Source organism: Vanessa tameamea, chromosome 19 (genome assembly GCF_037043105.1).
Source record: "Vanessa tameamea isolate UH-Manoa-2023 chromosome 19, ilVanTame1 primary haplotype, whole genome shotgun sequence".
Lineage (NCBI taxonomy): Eukaryota > Metazoa > Arthropoda > Insecta > Lepidoptera > Nymphalidae > Vanessa > Vanessa tameamea.
In genome coordinates, this window is record NC_087327.1 from 6,173,136 (window position 1) to 6,194,515 (window position 21,380).

The 21,380-nt window shown below is 33.0% G+C and overlaps 2 protein-coding genes across 2 annotated transcripts in view; both read right to left on the reverse strand.

Moving 5' to 3' along the window:
* Positions 1-9,032, reverse strand: part of LOC113399373 (zinc transporter ZIP1-like) — a 29,379-nt gene extending 20,347 nt beyond the window's left edge. The window contains exon 1 of the mRNA XM_026638492.2: positions 8,584-9,032. Within this exon, the coding sequence (XP_026494277.1) occupies positions 8,584-8,875 (292 nt within the window). The 5' untranslated portion in view covers positions 8,876-9,032. The remainder of the gene's footprint in view (positions 1-8,583) is intronic.
* Positions 1-21,380, reverse strand: part of LOC113399382 (uncharacterized protein C14orf119) — a 292,988-nt gene that overhangs the window by 31,549 nt on the left and 240,059 nt on the right. The window lies entirely within an intron of this gene.

Sequence of the window (21,380 nt, forward strand, 5' to 3'; positions counted from 1 at the left end):
TTACACCATATACATGGTATAGAAAAAACGCTTACAAGTAATTGTTGTACGTGCTGTATATGTTGTTATATTTATTATACCATGGATGGCCTTTCGGCTTCAAGATAATCTAATCAAAAAAGACATTTTGCCTATAATATATGTATATTCTTATTATATATTATATTTTATATATGGTTGGGACGACAATCCGAAGCACTATCAGAGAGATAACAAGCGTTTGTCAAATTTCCAAGCTCCGGACTATAAAGAATTCCTTGTCAAGAAATACCTAAAAATTTTATTAGTGTTATTCAGGAGTTCAACTAAAAAATTATAATCTATACACGTAGCATGTAGCCACTAAACCGACATATATATATGTATGTCTGTATGTAAGGATGCCATATCTCCCGTTTATTTAATGAATTATGAGGGGAAGTACTGAATAAGACCGGTTTTAAATAAGTTTATATGTGTAGAGTATTAATTTCTGTCATTGTCCGACCCCTATAAATACCCCAGTGGGGTCGGTTGAGTTGGTTCTAGCCTTTATTATTATTTAGTCTTATTGAGCCTCTATTATTTGACTGCCTCGTTTGCCGCCAGTGGTTAGATTAGGCCACAGATCTCGAGATTTTGTTAAAATGTTATTGGCTTTTTCTGTGAAATGTGGTCAGTCTGAAAATTGAAAGTGTATACACTCACGCAGGAATGAAGACCATGTTGTGAGAAAGGTCTTGAGCATAGACGTAGATGGATATAGAGGAAGGGGACGAAGAAGAATGTTACTTGTGATATAACGTCAAACAGGGAGCATGGAAGAAGAAGATAGACTGCGCCGACCCCAAATCAAATTGGGATAAGGGCAGGAGGATGATGATGATGACACGTCTCTCAGAAAGCACGTGAACGCGTTGGTACTGGGACTGAACTATTTCCGGTCATGTCGGATTTGCCGTCCAATCGGATTATGAGAGTGAGGGAATTGAGAGTGCACCTGTATTTGCAGACACTTGTGCAATTATACATACTATGGCAGACGTAATTCCCTTAAGATTCGCCGCCGTAACCGGTCAAGACATCTTATTATAATAGTATGCCGTCTCTGAACTATTCTTTTTAATTTAATTTAATATATACTATTTTATATATGGATTAATATATTCAATAAAATTTTCCATAACTTTTCTCTATCGTATTCTAACAATATCGAAATAGAGAGATAAGTAGATGTCTTATAACGGATTTTTTGGCGTTAAAGTTTAGACATGACAGTTGGATTTAACGTAATCAGTATCTTACTTTTTTATCAAAGAAAATGATAAACGAAATGGAAATTCGTTTATTTATTCATATCTTATCTGTAACGGCTATTATCTAACAGTTACGACGTTACGTCGCCATATTATTAAGAAATGAAAAGTCATATCCAGTAATATATTTCAGAGATCAATTGAAAAAAAAATAGATTATGAAAGCATGGTTTTTTGTGACAGCTTTATAGCTTTTCCTTTACCAGGATAATTTAAAATGTTTAAAATAATGGTTTAAATAATAAAGAATTTGGAAATTTTATTGTCATGTGTGGTACTGCACTAATAAATGCCATTATTACGTTTTAATATTTAATAACCAAAACGTAAAATTTTTAATCTGTAACAGTGACTAGCAGCCCTCTGTCACTTTGACATTTGAGTTTACTATTTTTGTTCCTATGAACCGATTCAGATGAAAAACCTTGAAATATTCTAAGAATTATTATTGAGATCGTTCACCTAACAACTTAGTTCGAGAACGATCTATCATTGAATTTTCAATATTCTATATTCAGAGAATCAACAAAAAAAATCGAGTTTCTTATTGTGATTAGTTATAATCAGTTCTTATTTTAATAAACATCGTTTTCGCATCAAAACATTATTAAAGTTGTAATTAATACCAAAACGGTCCTTAAGTATAACAAGGATATATAAATGGATAATTTTGAATTAAGACAAAACAATAAGCTGGTAATTACAGATTAAGTAATCAAAATAAACAAAAAAACTAGCCAAGTGCGAGTCGGACTCGCGCACGAAGGGTTCCGTACCATAATGTATAAAAATACATAATGATGTATAAAACGGCAAAAAAAAATCATATCTGTTGTATGAGAGCCCCACTTAAATATTTATTATATTCTGTTTTTAGTATTTGCTGTTATAGCGGCAACAGAAATTTCAAGTGTCTAACTATCACGGTTCATGAGATTCAGCCTCTTCACAGACGGGCAGACGGACGGACGGACGGACAGCGGAGTCTTAGTCATAGGGTTGCGTTTCACTCTTTGGGTACGGAACCCTAATGACGGCCTTTTGTAATGCTGTTAGCATGATATATCTAATCATAAGCTTAGTGAAAATAAGTGTTTCGAAATAATCCTAAACGCAATCGATTGTAATACAGTTATATCAGTATTGTTTGTATACCATTAATTTTGATGTCGCAAGAAATAAGTAGGCTATAAATAGCAAATGATAATTAAAATTAAGAAACCATAAAATATATAACGACATTTCAGATATAATGTATATCGTATATAATCAATTTTATTAAATATGAATTTGTGAAATGAAAAAATAACATTGTATTGTTGTGTTTCGATTTGAAAGGAGACTGAGCCAGTGTAAATTTACGCACAAGGACAACCTCCCAATAAACATTTGACAGGTCGCCACAACGTGCCAACTGTAACTTTTGGTTCTATAAGCTGGTCGCCGTTACTCCGCTATAACGTCGACATTACCAAGCAAAGGCCAATTTTATACGACTTAGTGTCCTATAAGAGTCATGTAGCCGTCGCATAATTTACTTTTTGGTCGCATAGTGGTCGTATAGAGGTCGTATAGAAGTCGTGCGGCAGACTTAAAGTGTTTATTACCGCTGCTTTACGACATTTGATCGAATACCAGTATCCAACACGCTTCTTACCAGACTATATTTTTTGTAAAAGTAGCTGGATAAAATATTAATTGTAAATTGAGTTTGAAAGCTATCACGAACAAACTTAATTCATTGTGAACATTATTTTTTATTTATTCATCTCTGTGTTTACTTCGAAACTCATGTTCAAGGAATGTTTATCTGATGGGAAATTAATTTTATCGAGTTTTATGCGCTAGTTTTAACTATATAATGAACGCTGTAGTGTAATCAATTAAATAAATAATATTTTATTGAGATTTTTTAAAGTAAGTTTTAAAAATTACCGTTACACGATTTAAATTGCAGGACAAGACCTTTATACAACTTCTAAACGACGTTTTAATTTATGTCATTAATGGATTTGTAAATATTACGCCATAGAAAACGAAATTAGAGTTCAGTTTAGTAATTGCCAAGTGTGTAAAACCGTTTTATTTGATATAATTATTGAGTATTTATTGGTTCAGCTGTGATAAAAAATGATACGTGATATAATAAATATCGATAACTTTTTAACTAAATCAGATTTTATTACATTAATACGTTTTCTTGGATCTTTTGGAACTGAACCGGGTATCCTTTCGTTAAGAATTTTGTTTAGGTCCCTCAAAGCAGTTTGTGAAATGTTGTAATTAATTGCCCATTTTTTTAGATTATAACGAAGTATATCATTTTCATGGGCTTCATTTGTGCTATCATAATCGACTATCACTAACACACAAATTATTAAACATTTCGTCAAATTCGTATACGTTTGAATTTACTTTTATAGAGCCACTAAATGCACTTTCTGCGCTTCGATTAATACGTTGCTCAGAACTCACTAAATTTTATACGGAACCATCTCCAGTTAGCCTGCAGTTAACTTGTCGCGTACTTATATTCGATATAATACAATTGGAGGTAAGAAATGATGCATAGGTTTTTTTAACTTTCCTCTTAAAGTGGAGACTTTTTTTATGTTTGCCCAGCTTTTTCTATCCATTTCAACCCTGTAAAACTATTTTTACGAAGACGCAAATTAATGGCGGTGTGTGTAATATTTAGTGTATTTTAAAACTCTTATGGTACATTCAGTCATATAAATGTCGTAAAAAAGTCATATTGACTTTAATTCGTATAGAAGTTTTATACATCACTCTAATACGACTATAGTCGGTATAAAAGTCGCAAAGACGTATCTACTGCCACAACGCTGGTTACACGACTAAATACCGTGTAATAGTTGTATAAAACAGTCGTATAGAAGTTTCTACGACGTTTTTACACGACTATAAATCGAATAAACTATCAGCGGCACTAAATCGAATAACAGAATAAAATTACTTCTATACAACGCTTATACCATTATTAGTTGCGTAATTTCTTCTTATTCGACAAAAATTTTTGTTGGGCTGTACATTGTACAAGGCCAATTGCTGGTCCTCTGCCCTAACAAACGTACTAAAACATAACACAATAACATTTAGGATCACAGAACAATATATACTAACATGAACATTAGAAATGATTTTTTAATTTAATCGTAATCAAATTTTATTAATATTTATTTATAAATTAATTTCTTTTATTCTCAAACCTATGTTTAAAGAGAAGATTTGTTGAAGTTTTTTCCAACACGCTGCTCCAATGCGAGTTGATGGATATGCGACAGAATTTAAATGAAATTAGATACGCGCAGGTTTCAATTTGAACTCAAATTCACCACATGAAAATTGAACCCGCAATCATCGGCTAAGATGCCCGCGTTCTAGCCTCTGTTTGTTTACCTTTTTTACCTTTGTCTATTTTATGAATAATAAAATTTCGACTATAACTAATTACAAAAATCTTGTAATTTAATGTTGTATTAAATTGTCAATCAGGAAGTTAAATTTTTCTCGCGTACACGTAACGAATTGATTGTATTCCTTGTTTTCACCATGATCGTCCGATAGTCTGTTGCGAAATCGCACTTTCTTTAAATAGTGGTCAAATCATGGCGATAATTCGATTCTTTGTCTTTGACTTTTGACTTATATTACGTGCAGCTTATGTAAGGTATCGAAAGTGGATAAATAGATTTCAATAATTTTATAAGAACAATAGGTTTGGATAAGATAAATATTTATTGATTATATTATTCGTAACCTTCAGTTTTAGTTAAGAATGAAGGAGTAGAGGTACCCACCGATTCCTATATTATACAAGCTATCGAAAAAACTCAGTAGTTAGATCTATTTTTCACATATGAAGACATTAATCAACATAAACTAAATACGATTAAATTTATATACCTTGTATGTAAGTCAAGGAACAGTAACTTAGTAACACGCTTATTTACATTAAAAATGGAGATATATATAGTCTTGTATTGCATAGTGTTATTTATTAATTATTTTACAATTGATTTATTTTATTAATATATTTATGTAATAACAGACGGATATGTAGTGTATATGTACTTCTAATTCAAATATTTTTAATTCCCTTCAACACAAAGTAAATTGTCAAATATTAAAATCTAGCTTACGTTACTTAAACAAGAACAGATAAAGTTCATTGACCGCGGATGAGATACAATTTCGTAGAAAGGATTTTATGTAATACTTCATTAGGTACGGCCCATTATCGTAACTTAACATTGTAATGATTTAAGTCACATTTACTTGCAGCAAGTTATTTCAATTAAGCAAATGAAATCATTTTCAAAAAAGCAAGTATTGGTACTTTTTCTTAATGACTTCTTTAAATATTTTAATGTATTATTAATGATTGGTTAATGCAATATATATATATATATATATGTATATAACTGTTTTATGTATATCTATCTTACAAATATACATAACAAAAACAACATTTACAAACTGGTTTCTAAGACGGAATCAGTGGCCATGTATGGAAATAAGTCATTACGAAATACGTTTTAGAAGTAATGTAACCCGGTAGTCGATACTCTTAGGTTTAGGTAAGGCTATAGCTCACCTAAGCAGGTGAATTCCCACGCTCAGACCTAAGATTTCCTCATAGCGAATGATTAAGCATTACTCACCTTACAATTCATTATGTACAAAACGTTACGCAAATATTATTTAAGATTATTGACATACTCGTAATAAGTATAAATTCTCAAAAATGTACATATTATAATAAATTAATATTTATATATTATAATTATAAATGACAATTTATTATTAAACAAATATAATTGCCCAATTATAATTGGCTACGACTTTCGGACTAAGCTTGATGTTATTTTTTAAGTCTTAGGAATGTAATTTACATATTGTACTGTTATATTATATACAACTACCAAATTTCGCACAAATATAAATACTGTATAATGCTTAATAATAGTTGTACGAAATGTCACTGGCTGTTTAACGATATACATTGGGCCATGTAATAAAAAAATACAATATTATTTTCTTGGTTCAGAAAAAAAAGACGTTATTGTAACAGTGAACGTTTGTCGGCTCACTTTAAATATAGAACTCTTTATCATAAATACTAATCGTCACACGATTGAATGATTTTGTATGCAATAATCACCCGATCAAACGCTTTCGTAATTATTTGCATAATATGATATTTTATAATAATTATCTAATATACCGAACAGGTGATATCAAAAACAGACATCTTTAAAAAAATGTAATGTTGTTACGAATGTAATTATCAAGGGATCGCAATTTTATAATGCGACGTGCGTGCGCCTTGCTCTGTGTTTCCCTTCATTGAATTGGTAATAAGTTATTTGTTAACGTGTCCGGTCTCAGCATTTGCCACAAGGAAAGTCGACTAGACGTTATAACGATAAACATTACCAGATAAAGTTTATTTATAAACGATATCATTTTTAAATATATTTATATATTCATATCGAACGACGGGAAATCCTAACCTTGAAATAATATTATATGGACGGTCTTTTTTGGATTATTAATGAATACAAAATAGTTAAAGGGGCATGCTATTGACTGATTTGCCTCGATATTGAAATGTTGCTGATATCGTTAATAAAATATCAGCGAGATGAACTTTTCTCCTTCCAGAAGGAATCGCATCACGAAGTATATACCTATACCGTTTAGGGAGTAGTGAAGCCTTTGTCTAAAAGTGGGACTAACTTGGCTGTTAATAATAATAATAATTGTTACAGCATGTTATTTATCCGAGATCTTCTAGTATTATTAATGATTAAATGAAAAAATATCGCATTAATAAAATTTATATTACACACTATAAGCTCCGGTATCTTTACTATTTCATAATAATAAATAAGTACAATAGATATTTATCAAGATAAAAAATAATTGAAGAACTAATAAAATATTGACAGTGCTGAGATGAATGGTCACTGGCACACATACCCAGTACGCAGCGAGTTGCGCTTGCGCAACCGCTTTGCCACTATTAGATAATGTCCACTTGAGTAGGTACATTCTAACGACAGCCGCCGAAACAATCGAACCTTGAACCATTATATCAAGTTCCGCAATAATTCTTTTATTATTCATTATTATATATACAATTAATGAATTACTTATGACCTTACAAAAGAAAATTGGATATTATTAAATAATCTATAAGTTCTATAATAATAATCTAAGTAACTGCAATCTAGACAAAAATCTTAGTTCGAGTAGTAAAAATTTTTATTAAAAAATATCAAGCTTTCAATCGCAAGCAATGCATATTACATTTGCCGTTAATATTAAAACCCAAGACACACCATTCGTTACTTAGAATAACAGTTCATTAAAATTAATTAAAAGGCTTGTCCTAAAATTCACCAAATTTAACTTAACCGAGCTCTTGTATTTTTCTTTCTTATGTAAATGTTTATTTAAGGGTCGGTCTCATGTTTCAGAGGTTTTGAATGACTTAGGACAGACCAACTGGCGTGCATCGTAGGACAACAGCAAAATAATGGTTTGTTCTATTTTTAAACGTTAAAAAGGAGGCTTAAATGTTCGACGCGTGTGTTTTTAGAATCCAAAAGAAAATATTTCATAACTGTCCGTTACAAAAAATATACATAATGAATATTTATTTTAAACGTAATTTCCTCGTAAATCGTTAAAGCCGTTTCGTCGATACAGTTCAGTCTTTCCTGTTATATAGAAACAAACAAATGAGTATACATAAATTACTACTAATATACGTATATCTTCCGTATATTAGACGGACAGACCCCCTTAATATACATTTTGATTGTTTTATACTTCAAAGTTATAACATTAAATTCGCGATAACTTTTCTTCAACTATGATTACAATTTATGGACATATTTATAAATGTTTTAGTATAAAAAATATATTCTAACCTATAATAAAATATTTTCCTATAGAATTTTTCGAATGATTGATTAAATCAATTAACAATTTATAAGTATGTTATAAATATCGTTGCAAAGTATGTATATATAATAAATTATGTGATTGTTTATTTGCAATTTTGCATATCTTCAAATTAACATGTCTAAGTGCCATATGCATTACAATGTTTATTTATTAATAGACTGTGTACATAGCTATAAATTTAACACAGATTAAAAAAATAATCTTTTGTAATTCAATAACTTGAAATGTAACTACAAAAATTGCTAAAAACTAAATATGCCAGGTACATGTAAAAGGCAAAAATACTCACATTGCAAGTCTTCGATATTGTGGTCGACCTCGGGAAGTAAATGCAGGAAGGTGGTAGATAACAGCACACCTCCACCAAAGGAGAGTAAAGTCATCACCACTCTATTTTTGGACTTCAAGTTCCCCGCATCATCAGGTGAAATCCATCTGAACCGCTTCGCCAAAAACAATGGTATAATACCACAGGTCATGGAGGCACAGAATAAAACTGCCATAGATACCCCCTTGGCGATGACCACTCCCTCTGTGTCATTTTCACCATGAAATTGAAGAAAGCTTGTCAGGGAGTCCATTTTTAAATATTAGGTCGTACTTCTTTCAGGTTCGATGTAGAATTGGTCTGCATCAAGGGCACGTGCTCTTTTATACCGATTCGCGGTATCAGCGATATGCGCGTGCGCCGGCTTGGAGCGACGCGCTTGTACTATAAGCCACCGGCTTTTCTGCTTCAGTTCGTTCCACTCCCGCGGAGCCTGTGAACAAAGCCTTCGAACGCGGTGTGCTAAATGACTTAATTGAGGTATTAGTATATACACCTGCAATATGCCTTAAACTATTTGTAATAACGACTCTGATACCGATCATGTTACTTCTAACATATTTTTAATTTACTCTTGAAGAGCTCTTGCATTTAATTTTATATTTAGACTCGGTCATTGGGGAAATAGAATATAATATTGTTTATTGTTATTATTTATGTTATTTTTAACATTGCGTAGTGTTAATATAATGTTTTTTTTTATTTACGTTCAATGAAACATTCTTGGTTTCTTTAGCCGAGCGAATGTTGTGAATCCGTCCTGTAATGTAATGTGAACAGATATTCGAAGCATTTTTGGGAAGTAAAATAACTCTTAGTCAGGTGGTATTTATATAGTTCATTGAGAATGTAAATAAAGCAAAATGAATATTTCCAGTAAATAAAATACATACTCGACATACAATCTATACATTTTATGTCGAGTATTTTGTAGAACTGTAATTTTAATTAAAATTATAAAATTTTATTTATATAAGATAAAATAATACATACGTAATGTTAAAGACGAATACAAAGTAATTGCGTTCTATTAGCTTTTTTTAACCAAAAAAACTATAAACAATTTATTATATGAACATAATATGTTTATTTTATATTTAAATTATACTTTGACAGGAGGCTTTAAAATGAAAAATCTTGTTTTATATGAAACTAGTTTTGTCCTGCGACTTCGGCAAGGTAGTGCAGGTTATCACATATCCATTTCTATAACCTTGACAACGTGTATGCAAAGTTCCATGATGATCTTGATTTATTCATTAGATGAGACGTTAAAGCGTAACAAACAAAAACACTTTCACATTTATAACAATAGCTAGGATGGAACTGTCTAATCTATTTATTATACCAATCAATCATATTATAGGTTTTTAAAAGATCTCAAAAGAAAGTGAAATAATGCAATGTTTAAAGGCCATGTTTAAAGTCCGAGTGAGTCGCGAGTACAACTCATAAATTGATTAAATAAGATCTCTACAAAGGGTCATACTTAATAAAAATACTCACGTGTGTTAACTTTATTTACACGAATATTAAAACAGAATCATTTTTAAATTTAGACTGCAATAATGTGAAGTCTAAAGAATTGATAGAATATAGGAACAATCGTTGTAATAAAATTGAGTGGTAAGATTCGAATAGAGACTTGAGTAGAGACTCCTTTCTGGGGCAAAGTATTCGTTACTATAATAAAATTAGTTTTATTTGTAATAATATTATCGTTTGATTAAAATTAAAATAAAAAAGTTTAAGGAAAAAATTGAAAAATAGCTGATAGTTTGTATTTATAAAGCTATAAGATAGCTTAAATATGGCTTCCTCGCAGACAAAATAAATATCGAAATTGAGTCTTAAATAAGAATTAAAAATAAAAACTGTACGTGATTAACGAAAAATAACGAATTAATTGATAATTATAACGATTTTCAATTTGTATTATAAACACTTAGCTGACACTTTTAGATTAGATGTTATCAGATAAAATGCATGTGAGGATTAATGTATACTGTTGATATTGTGGACAAACGTGATATTGAATACAATTGTAAAAATACTACATCTCATTATTCATTTATTTATATTTATTTGAATCACCAATAGAACTACAAGTATTATGATGTACAATTATGTTATGTATAGGATCTAAATACACATTTATAGCGTTAATTTTAGACAAAGTAAATCGTACGATTATTAAACATGATTAAAATATTAAGATAGAAATTGAAATAAGAAAATATAAATAAAATTTAATATTTACTAGGACCATTTTATTTGTTCCGTCAACTATGCACTGTATTCTTTTCTTCTTTGAAGATTCTTCGAAGTCTCTATTTTATGCAAGAGACTTCAAAGAATTTATGGTTAATTGCGCGGTACAATAGAAATGGTTAATATATTATTAGACAATGTCAATATTGCTAAACAGATAAGACAGAGGTGAGTTTTTTTCACGCAGGTGAATTCGTTAGAAAGGTACTCGGGGTTATGTAGGATTCTTACTCACTTAACCTGTGATGGCTATCTTTATCACAAATCGTTGCGGTTATATCGCTTCAATATAACGCATCTGCGACCTTCTCCTGTTCTGTTCTCCTCTCGTGTCATGGCGGAGCTCTCCCCAGCCGTATCGTCAAATAGAAACCGACCGACTGGTTGTGCACGTCCAAATGGCTACAGATTCCGTGCTGCAGCAGATCCCATCCGCAGAGAGCTCGTCCAGAGTACAGTGCCGGTTGCGTAGTACTCACGACCTCGTTTCCTGGGCTGCCGCAGAGTGTGGCACTACAAGTCAGCAAATTGGGATGGGATGCGGTCCTTCTTTGTATCCTACCCATGGGGGAGGTTTGTTTCTCGCCGGATGATCCGAGCGTTGTTGCTGACTCTGTCGCCGATGTGGTACTTCAGGGTATGGAACTGTTCATTCCATATTCTGCGGTCCCCATCAGTGGCAAGTCCCAGCCCTGGTTTGGTCGTTTCTGCAAAACGGCTTCACGCCAAAAATGGGAACGCTACCAAGACTGGGCTAACGCATCGGCGTCTCGTGATGGAAATACCAGCGCATTCAGAAAGGAATATAGCTCTGCCTCTAGGTCCTTCAAAAACGTGATTGCTAAGGCAAAGACGGAGTACATAGGCAGAATTGGCGAGAGACTGGTGCGCCTCCCTTCAGGAACACGTGCATTCTGGTCTCTCGCTAAGGCTGTCTTAGGGAATTTCTGTCAGCCCTCTTTTCCATCTTTGCACAGGGACGGTGAGTCATTGGCCCATACCGCGAAGGAGAAAGCTGATCTTTTAGGCTCTCTCTTCGCGGCGAACTCGACTCTGGATGACCGAGGAAAGTCACCACCAATAATCCCGCGGTGTGATACCATAATGCCGGAGGTTAAATTCCGGCAAAGTGCAGTTCGTAAAGCACTTCTTTCCTTGGATATTCATAAGCCGAGCGGACCCGATGGCAACCCTCCAATCGTGCTACGGACTTGTGCTCCCGAGTTGGCGCCGGTCTTAACGCGTCTTTTCCGGCAATCCTATGCATTCCGCGTCGTCCGGAACTCCTGGAAGACTGCTTTGGTGCATCCGATCCCTAAAAAGGGCAACCGCTCAGACCCGTCCAATTATAGGGCTATAGCCATCACCTCCTTGTTCTGTACTCATAGATGGGCGGAAACAGTTGAGAGCAAGGGGGAGGCATTAGCAGTCAGTCTGGACATAGCGAAGGACTTCGATCGCGTGTGGCACAAAGCGCTTCTTTCGAAGCTTCCTTCCTATGGGCTTCCCGGGAAATTATGCAATTGGATTACCAGCTTTTTGGCAGATCGGAGCATCAAGGTCGTTTTCGACGGTGCATGCTCCGACCAAAAATTCGTCAATGCTGGTGTTCCACAAGGGTGCGTTCTATCACCCACTCTGTTTCTTCTGCATATCAATGACTTGTTGCAAATCAGTAACATTCACTGCTATGCAGACGACAGCACCGTAGACACCTCTTACACCGGCCGTGCTAATATTTCTCGGGAAAACGTCGAAGAAAACCGGAACAAACCTGTGTCTGAAATCGAGTCTTCGTTAAACAAAGTCTCGAACGGGGGCCGGCTAAACCTAGTCCATTTCAAATCCAAAAAGACGCAAGTTTGCGCGTTAACTGCTAAAAAAAACACGATTTGTCGTATCTCCACGATTTGAGAACATTCCATTATCCGCCACAGCTAGTATCGGAATACTTGGCGTCGATATTTCAAGCCTCGTTCAGTTCCACGGTCAATTGGAAGGCAAAGCCAAATTGGCATCAAAAAAGCTCGGTGTGCTCAGCAAGGCAGGACAGTATTTCACGTCGGCCCATCGTCTAAGACTCTACAAGGCGCAAATTCGGTCACACATGGAGTACTGCTCTCACCTCTGGGCGGGTGCTCCCCAGTACCAGCTCCTTCCATTTTACCGTATCCAACGTAGAGCGGCCCGAATTATCGACGATCAAGCCCTTTCCGATCTTTTAGCTTTGCGTAGAGATGTTGGATCGCTCTGCATCTTCTACAGAATTTTTCACGGGGAATGTTCCGAGGAATTGTTCGGATTAATCCCGGCTGCTGAATTTCACCTTCGGACATCTCGTCAAAATTCCAAATATCATATACGATACGACTTGGAAACCTTCAAGAAAAGAGCGTACTCCTGAAAGGCCGGCAACGCACCTGCAAGCCCCCCGGTGTTGCAGATGTCCATGGGCGGTGGTAGTCACTTTCCATCAGATGAGCCTCCTGCTCGTTTGCCACCTCTAACATAAAAATATTTATTGAATATATATATAAAATATAAAAATAATATATAAAAATAGATTTGATTTGAATATATGACTAAAATAGATAGATATCCATGCTGCGTTATGTTTCTGATATTAGCAAAAAAAATTAATATAATTTAGATGTAAAGACGTTACATACACTAAACAGAACCTTTTCAATTTATCTCCCAATAAGTCTCAGAAAGGAACTGAGGGATCGTTTAAAAATACATTCACTTCCCATCCTGTGTCGTACTTGGTTCCGGAAGTCTTCGCAGGAGAAAGATATTGGTCATAAGGTAGCCAGGTTAGCATCACAAGCCAGCAAGAAAAACGAGACTGATAAAAAAAAAGTGATCACTTATAAAGAGCGAGGTAGAGTAAGGGTCATAAAGGATTATATTGAAGCTCAAACATACACAGCAAGAAAGACCACAGTGGCGTGCATTTGGATAGGCCTATGTCCAGCACTGGACGAATATGGGCTGATGATGATGATACACAGCAATAGTTTAATTTTTGTGCCAAGCACCATCGCGTGTCTAACAATTCAGTATATTTCGATCGGAAGAACGGTTAACGTACGCATTAAAGACCATCAAAGATTTTATTCATCCCAGATTTTGCGTCTGTGAGACGAAATAAGAAACATTAATTTTCATTCTAAACGAATTTCAAATTTTAAAAGATTTAACATTTCTTAATGATATCAAATATCCATATAATCGAATACCAATAAATAATTTTAATCGATTATTATCATTTATGAATAGTGTGGAAGAGATATGTGGCACTGAATGAACAGTACATAGGAATTTATTCATGACTATCACAGCATTGGCCTATGACATTTTCAAGGCCACACGGGCCACACGCGGCACGCGGCCATATTGCGTTTGTAATAAGTAATTCGAAAATAACATGTCATGATAAAATTTATTAAGATTCTGTGACCAATAATGCTACATATTTTTTAATTACTTATTTAAAATAGGTACCTAGAACCAATAGTAACTGGGCTAATTGATTGTAAGTGGTCACTTCTCCTCTTCTACTGGATACATAAAGCCGTAAAACAAGTAAATTAAGTAGTACCTACTAGTGTTATGATAACGGGCATATCCTCTAGTTTCATTCATAATTTGACCCTACGACTATTTCAGTGAAAGTAAACATCATTTGAAATAGTATAACCGCTCTCTACTTCACGCGATTATTGTACGAGTGAACTTCATTCAAAATAAATATCAAACAAGTTAATTGAACTCGAACTTTTATTTATATTTTAAATTTTTGTTACAAAATTGCTAATAAATAAATACACAGATTAGCACTTGCACAAGAATTAAGTTGTTAGTTATTGTGTCGAAAGCAAAGTAATAAGCAACTCGAATACTTGACTTACTTTATGTGTAACACACCTATAATGATAAAATAGCGGTTTGACTAGATGCATTCCTCACTATCTCTACAACTTTCGTAGTATATATGCCTACCACATAAATAGGATATGCACAGACATTCTCAAAAATATCACTCTGAACAAAGCGGGTCAAAAACGCACCTAAAAGAATTGAATGATATAGAAACTGTAGTGGAATTCAACCTTGTAATTTGACCCTCACAGCACCCAAAGAAGTTTCACTATTAAAATAATACAAAAGACACCATTGCTTAAAACACATGATTCTATTTCGTTACCAAAATTTTACTAACGTAAGAGTGCCCAAAGTCAAAGTCAAAGTCAAAAATCTTTATTCAATATAGAAGTGTTTACTCTTGCTTATTGATAGTCAAAAATCTACCACCGGTTCGGAAATTAACACCTCTGACCCGAGAAGAACCGGCGAAAGAAACTGAGCGGGATATTTTTTTTTTTTCATTTTGCATGTACAATAATAATTCTATTTTAGCTATTTGAAACAGCCTGGAGGCGAGCATTTCATTCCCAAGGTGTGCAGTCAACTAAAAAGTCATTAGTGTTGTAATATCCTTTAGCACACAAACGCTCTTTAACGATTCTTTTGACTTTTATAATTGAATAATTTTGAATGTTTCTCATTTCTTTAAATTATATTTTAATTTCTTTAAATTTACCTCTTTACGAATCTTTTGGGCCCAGGTTATAAATTGCACGAATAGCCCTCTTCTACAGTACAAAAATGGTATTAATGTCAGCTGCATTACCCCAGACTAGGATGCCATACGACATTATACTGTGGAAATAACTGAAGTACACAAGGCGAGCCGTATCCACATCAGTCAAAAGTCTAATTTTTTTTACCGCATAGGCTGCAGAGCTGAGTCTATTCGCCAATTTATTTATATGGGGGCCCCATTGGAGCTTAGAGTCTATTGTCATACCAAGGAACTCTGTTGATTCTAAAACATCTAATGCTTCCCCGTTTAAGCGTACACTCGTTTTGACACATCTTACATTGGGAGTAGTGAATTTAATACATTTTGTCTTTTTACTATTTAAAACTAAATTATTAACAATAAACCAATTTACTATTTTAGAGAGAGCATTGTTCACATCATCATATATTGAAAGATGTCTTTTTATTTTAAAAATTAAAGAAGTATCATCAGCAAACAATACTATCTCGAGTTTATCACCTAGGAGATGTGGCAGGTCATTTATATAAACAAGGAAGAGAAATGGTCCAAGAATTTATCCTTGAGGGACCCTCACAGTAACTGGAGATCCGGGAGATCTCTTTCCATTTACATCAACCCTCTGAATCCGATTGCTCAGATACGAAATCAGAAGACTGAGTGCAGTATCCCTAATTCCATAATGACGTAGTTTCCTGACCAAAGTTTCGTGTTGCACACAATCAAAGGCCTTAGATATATCACAAAATATCCCTAAGGCATCCTGTGACTCCTCCCAGGATGCCTTAGCTATTCGATTACAATATCTTATTTATTTAATTACCTATACTTTATTATACATATTAAAATGAAGAATACATGAAATAATTGAAACAGAAAATTAAAATGATGCGCAAAAGGAGTCTGGTACTTGTAGTACCAGAAATGACCTTTAGGGATAAGATTGGTTAGAGAAACAATGGAGACAGTCGCTTTAAGTGAAAGATTAATACGATAGTTTTCATTATATCATTTTAATGATAGAAATGTCTATTACAATTTTTTCTATATGTTAACGATTCTTAAAAGTGATTCTGTTGTACACATCGAATAAAACTAAATAGATTTGACAGCACTGACAAAACTTATCTCAATGCAATTAGCCGTAGTGCTACCATTACCAGAAATTATTTAAGCCGAAGTCGTTTATGCAATTTGTAAAAATTTAAAAAGGCCCATATGAAAAACGTCCTAATGTACTGATTTGTTTGATTTAATTTTTACATTCCTAATTTAATTTATAAAATTCTCGACATTAGAAATAAATTCTAAAATTATAGTACTAATTATAAGGTAAATATTTACGGATGACGCAACTCTTCCGCTTTCGATAAAATGTTCATTTTCTCGTCCGTTCTTATCTCTTACGCCCTAGATGACAAATCAGAGAATTCATTGTGTGGTTATTTATAATACATTAATTTATTTCCAATGTAATTAACAATCCATCTATCAATCATTTAGCGTTTGATAATTTATGACTGTTTATGAGTTAAGAAGAATTTTAAGGTAGGTACACTTCATCAAATTAATTTCATTATCTCGCTGGTAATAGACCAGCGAGATAATGAAATTTTGATGGCTCGATTTTAGATTTTAAACCCAGGTCTTTTCTTGCGCACACATTTGTGTACATTATGTCGTACTGATTCGATATTTTTACAATGAGTTGTAAATACGAAAATGCAGGCCATTAGTTCCGGTAAGCCGGGATAAAGCCTGGAAGCTAAAGGATTATCGTACGGTCTCGCTTGATAGTTCGGCCTGTATGTTTCAAAGATTCGACAGTAGCAAGACTCTAGAAGTCTTCATGACTGATTCCAATAATTAAATTATTTTGTAAAAATCTAGAAGCTACTTAAAAATTATAAAGAATTAAACTGTTTTCAAAATTAAAGTGTGTTCTACCTACAATACTCGGGAAACATGTATAACCTACACTACAAACAATATAAGAATAGAGGAAGTAGACAGAAATACCTACAACCTGATATTGCCACCGACCGACCCTGACGTGACATATATATAGTCACTAACATTCAATAAACACAGGATCGAGCTCTGCGAACCTGTTAACGAGCTTTTTTCCAATAACTTAACAATAACTTGAAAAGTATAAGTAAAATAGAAGAACATGATATCCCAACTATAATAGCAATTAATATAGATACAATTTGAACAAAAAAGATGACAGACTTCAAATTTAAATGACCAAACGGGAAGTAGATATACAAAGCAAACCAAATAATCCAAATCGGTTTATAAATGCTATGTAACAAAAATAAAAATAAAATACAATCAAATTTATAATCTCATGATTTCTCTAAACACATATACACTTTTTTTATTGGTTAAAAATACACATGTGGCTTCGTTTTAGAATTAGACATATCATATACATTGAAAATGCGATACATAACTTAATACGAGCATTCCGAGCAAGCAAATTCAAAAATGGGCATATATATATAGAATACTAGCTGTTACCCGCGGCTTCGCTCGCGTAGAATATGAATATATTAACAAATTAACTTAAAATATTACGTTAATGTAAGACCTCTTTGTGAACCACATTGGTGTGTATTACAGCCCTTAGGGTAGAATATCCAGAAACACTTAAATGCGAATCAACTCATTTTTAATCGATAGCCCAAAAATACAATTTGGAGCTTCTAACTTCAAATTGACGGACTTCCAGACTAGCCTGTATATGAAATGGCAACACCTATTTTTCCCTATAGGCGTAAAATATCAAGAAACGCTTTAATACGTATCTACTCATTTTTAATAAGTGGCACAAAAATAAAATTTCGTGCTTGTAACTTTAAAAATAATGGACTTCCAGACTATCCTATATACGAAATGTCTACATAATTTATCTCCTTAGGCGTAAAATATCCAAAAACGCTTAAATGCGTATCAACTCATTTTTAATCGGTAGCCCAAAAACAAAGTTTCACGTTTTTAACTTAAAAAATGACGGACTTCCATAAAATCTTTCAACCCTTATTTCATCCCCATTTGCGGTAGAATATGCAGAAACACATAAATAAGTATCTACTCCTTTTTAATCAGTATCCCAATAATAAAGTTTCATGTTTCTAACTTAAAAAATAACAGACTTCCATACAAATGTTCAATCCCTATTTCACCCCTTTAGGGGTAGAATTTCCAAAATTCGCTCCTTAGTGGGTGTCATGATATGTTAGTTTATAAGTGTACATATAAGTTTTATGCTTCTAGTTCTAAAAATAACAATACTTTCAACAACTTACCAAATTTCATCCCCCTTTTCAACCCTTTACAGCCCTTTTTTCCAAATAAAAAGTACGTCCTATGTCCTTTCTCAGGTTCTAGACTATTTGTGTACCAAATTTCATTAAAATCGGTCCAGTAGTTTTGGCGTGAAAGCGAGACAAACAGACAGACAGACAGAGTTACTTTCGCATTTATAATATTAATATGGATATACACAATGTTTAAGTGTTTAAATTCTCAGATTCTATACACGTATAGTTTATTTATACTAAGATAACATATTTCATAAGTTTAAAAATATATTTTACTTACATAATATCTATGACAAACAATTCGTCTACACAATATATATAAGAGAGCACGCCAAGCTTTAGAGCTTATTTCCATAATATGCTCCTTTCTTAAAATAAGAGGAGGAATTACCCCAGATGTGGGTTATTTACTCGCTGCTACTTTACTTTTTTTTAATAAAAATATTTTTTAAGCAACCATTTTTATTGCACATCATTTCAACGTTTCAGGGATTTTCAAATCCTTATCAGTTGTTTAATGACCATTAATAACTTTGCTGTCGGAGGTTTATTAACAACATAATAAATAAATACAATTCTACTCGACTTTCTTTAAAAGTTCACGGATTATTTCTTTATTGTACATTCAAAAACTAAACAAATAGGTAATATCTAAGATAAATTACAAAATTTGATCTTTGAACCCGACCTACCGTGCAAACAATTTTTACAACTGTACCACAGGATCATTGTGAATAAAACTAACTATTGCATTTAAATACCATTGAATTATATGAATAATATTTTATTATTATTTATTCATACATTTCTTAAATTTAACATAACATCAAAAGAAAAAGAGTACATTGACAATAAATATATATAATAATATATAGAGGCGGCAGTTCGGTGTCTCGTTTTCCTTCAGCAAGTATTAGTATAGGTTGTAAATGTTGTATGTCTAGGTATAATCGTAGATATGATGTCACATACACACAGCGATCACACGTAAATCAAATAAGCAAAATGTCGTAAAAGCTTGGCCATAACGTATGAGTTCCTAAAGTTGGTGACGTATTGAAATTGTAAGGGATGGTTAATATTTTCTACAGTGCCAATAGATTTGGGCGATTCTGACCATTTACCATCAGGTGGCCCATTTCAAATAATGAAATATACTGTTATGCTGCCGAATGATTCAAACTCGGTCTGTCAACCCAAATATTTGGCTCACTTGACCTTGTTATGTATAAGTATAACTATAAACTGACAAATTGTTGAAGCATCATGGATCCTACATTCCTCATATTAGAGGAAATATAATTATATACAGAGATCCTATATGCTTTGTCCTCATGGTAAGTTATCATCATCTCTCATAAACATAGACAACGTAAATAATGGAAATACGTGATACGTTAATTCGATACACACAATATCATTCACACATGGTCGATGATTCAAGTCTCCATATATAAGACTCTTATGCGTTATTTAAAGCTACACAATAAAAACGTATTTTGTTTTGATCTTTATGTTCAAAACCAGTTCCTCTCAACCTTGCACAAGACAATTAAACTTCGAGCTGATTAAAAGTAAAAAAAATTATCATATGGTGCATGTTTTTGTACATTTACATAAAAATAATCAAGCAAAATTATAACATGGCTGTTTATTATATTATTTTTATTTTTCGTCAAGCTAATGAGGTTATTTTTGTATTTTGTATGAATATGAAATCAAAACAATAAAATGAACTTAGCAGTTTCTTCCATGGAATGAATATAACAATGAAATTATCAGGAGGGAGTGACCCTAGGTTAGAAAATTTGAACGGCAGAAAATTTGAAAGCAGAGTTTTTTTCCCTAAATCTTATAAAGGCTATAAAGGCTATCTTATTAACTGTGTTAACCACAGGATTTCGATATTAGCAAAATATTTTTTGTATTTTTTAGACACAAAATGGAACAAAATTGATTGAACAAAGAATTAATATATGTTTTCGCATTATACTAAATAGTCTAGCGTAATGACTCTGATGAGAACAGCCACTGTCAAGAGAACGTCATCGTTAAAATATTTTTTTAAACAATATATACAAAAAAGACATGAAAGTTATGGATTGTCAGTAAAGTTTCGTTTTGATATTTTGCAGATAATCTTTGTGATTTCTTCTTGATGACTATCACTTATAATGCTCAAAGCTATAAAGTACACTATACGGGACTAGAAAGTTACAATAGCATAGATAAGTAGCAAATTATTGAACACACAATAATCCTGCTAATGCAAGATAGAATACAATTTTCATGACAAGTAACAATCTATATGTGTACTCCACAATCCCTTAATAAAGCAGCAAGTAGACAATCTTATTATAATTTTAATTTGTCTTTGTCTTTTTTCGAATTTGTCTTTTATGTAGAACCGATTCTCTTTTCGTCATTCAAGGCTTCAATTTAGTACTGATGATATGTATTTACTCAAATATATTAATAAATATGTTTTATATATCCAAGCCTTTAGCGACTAATTACCATTGAATATTCAG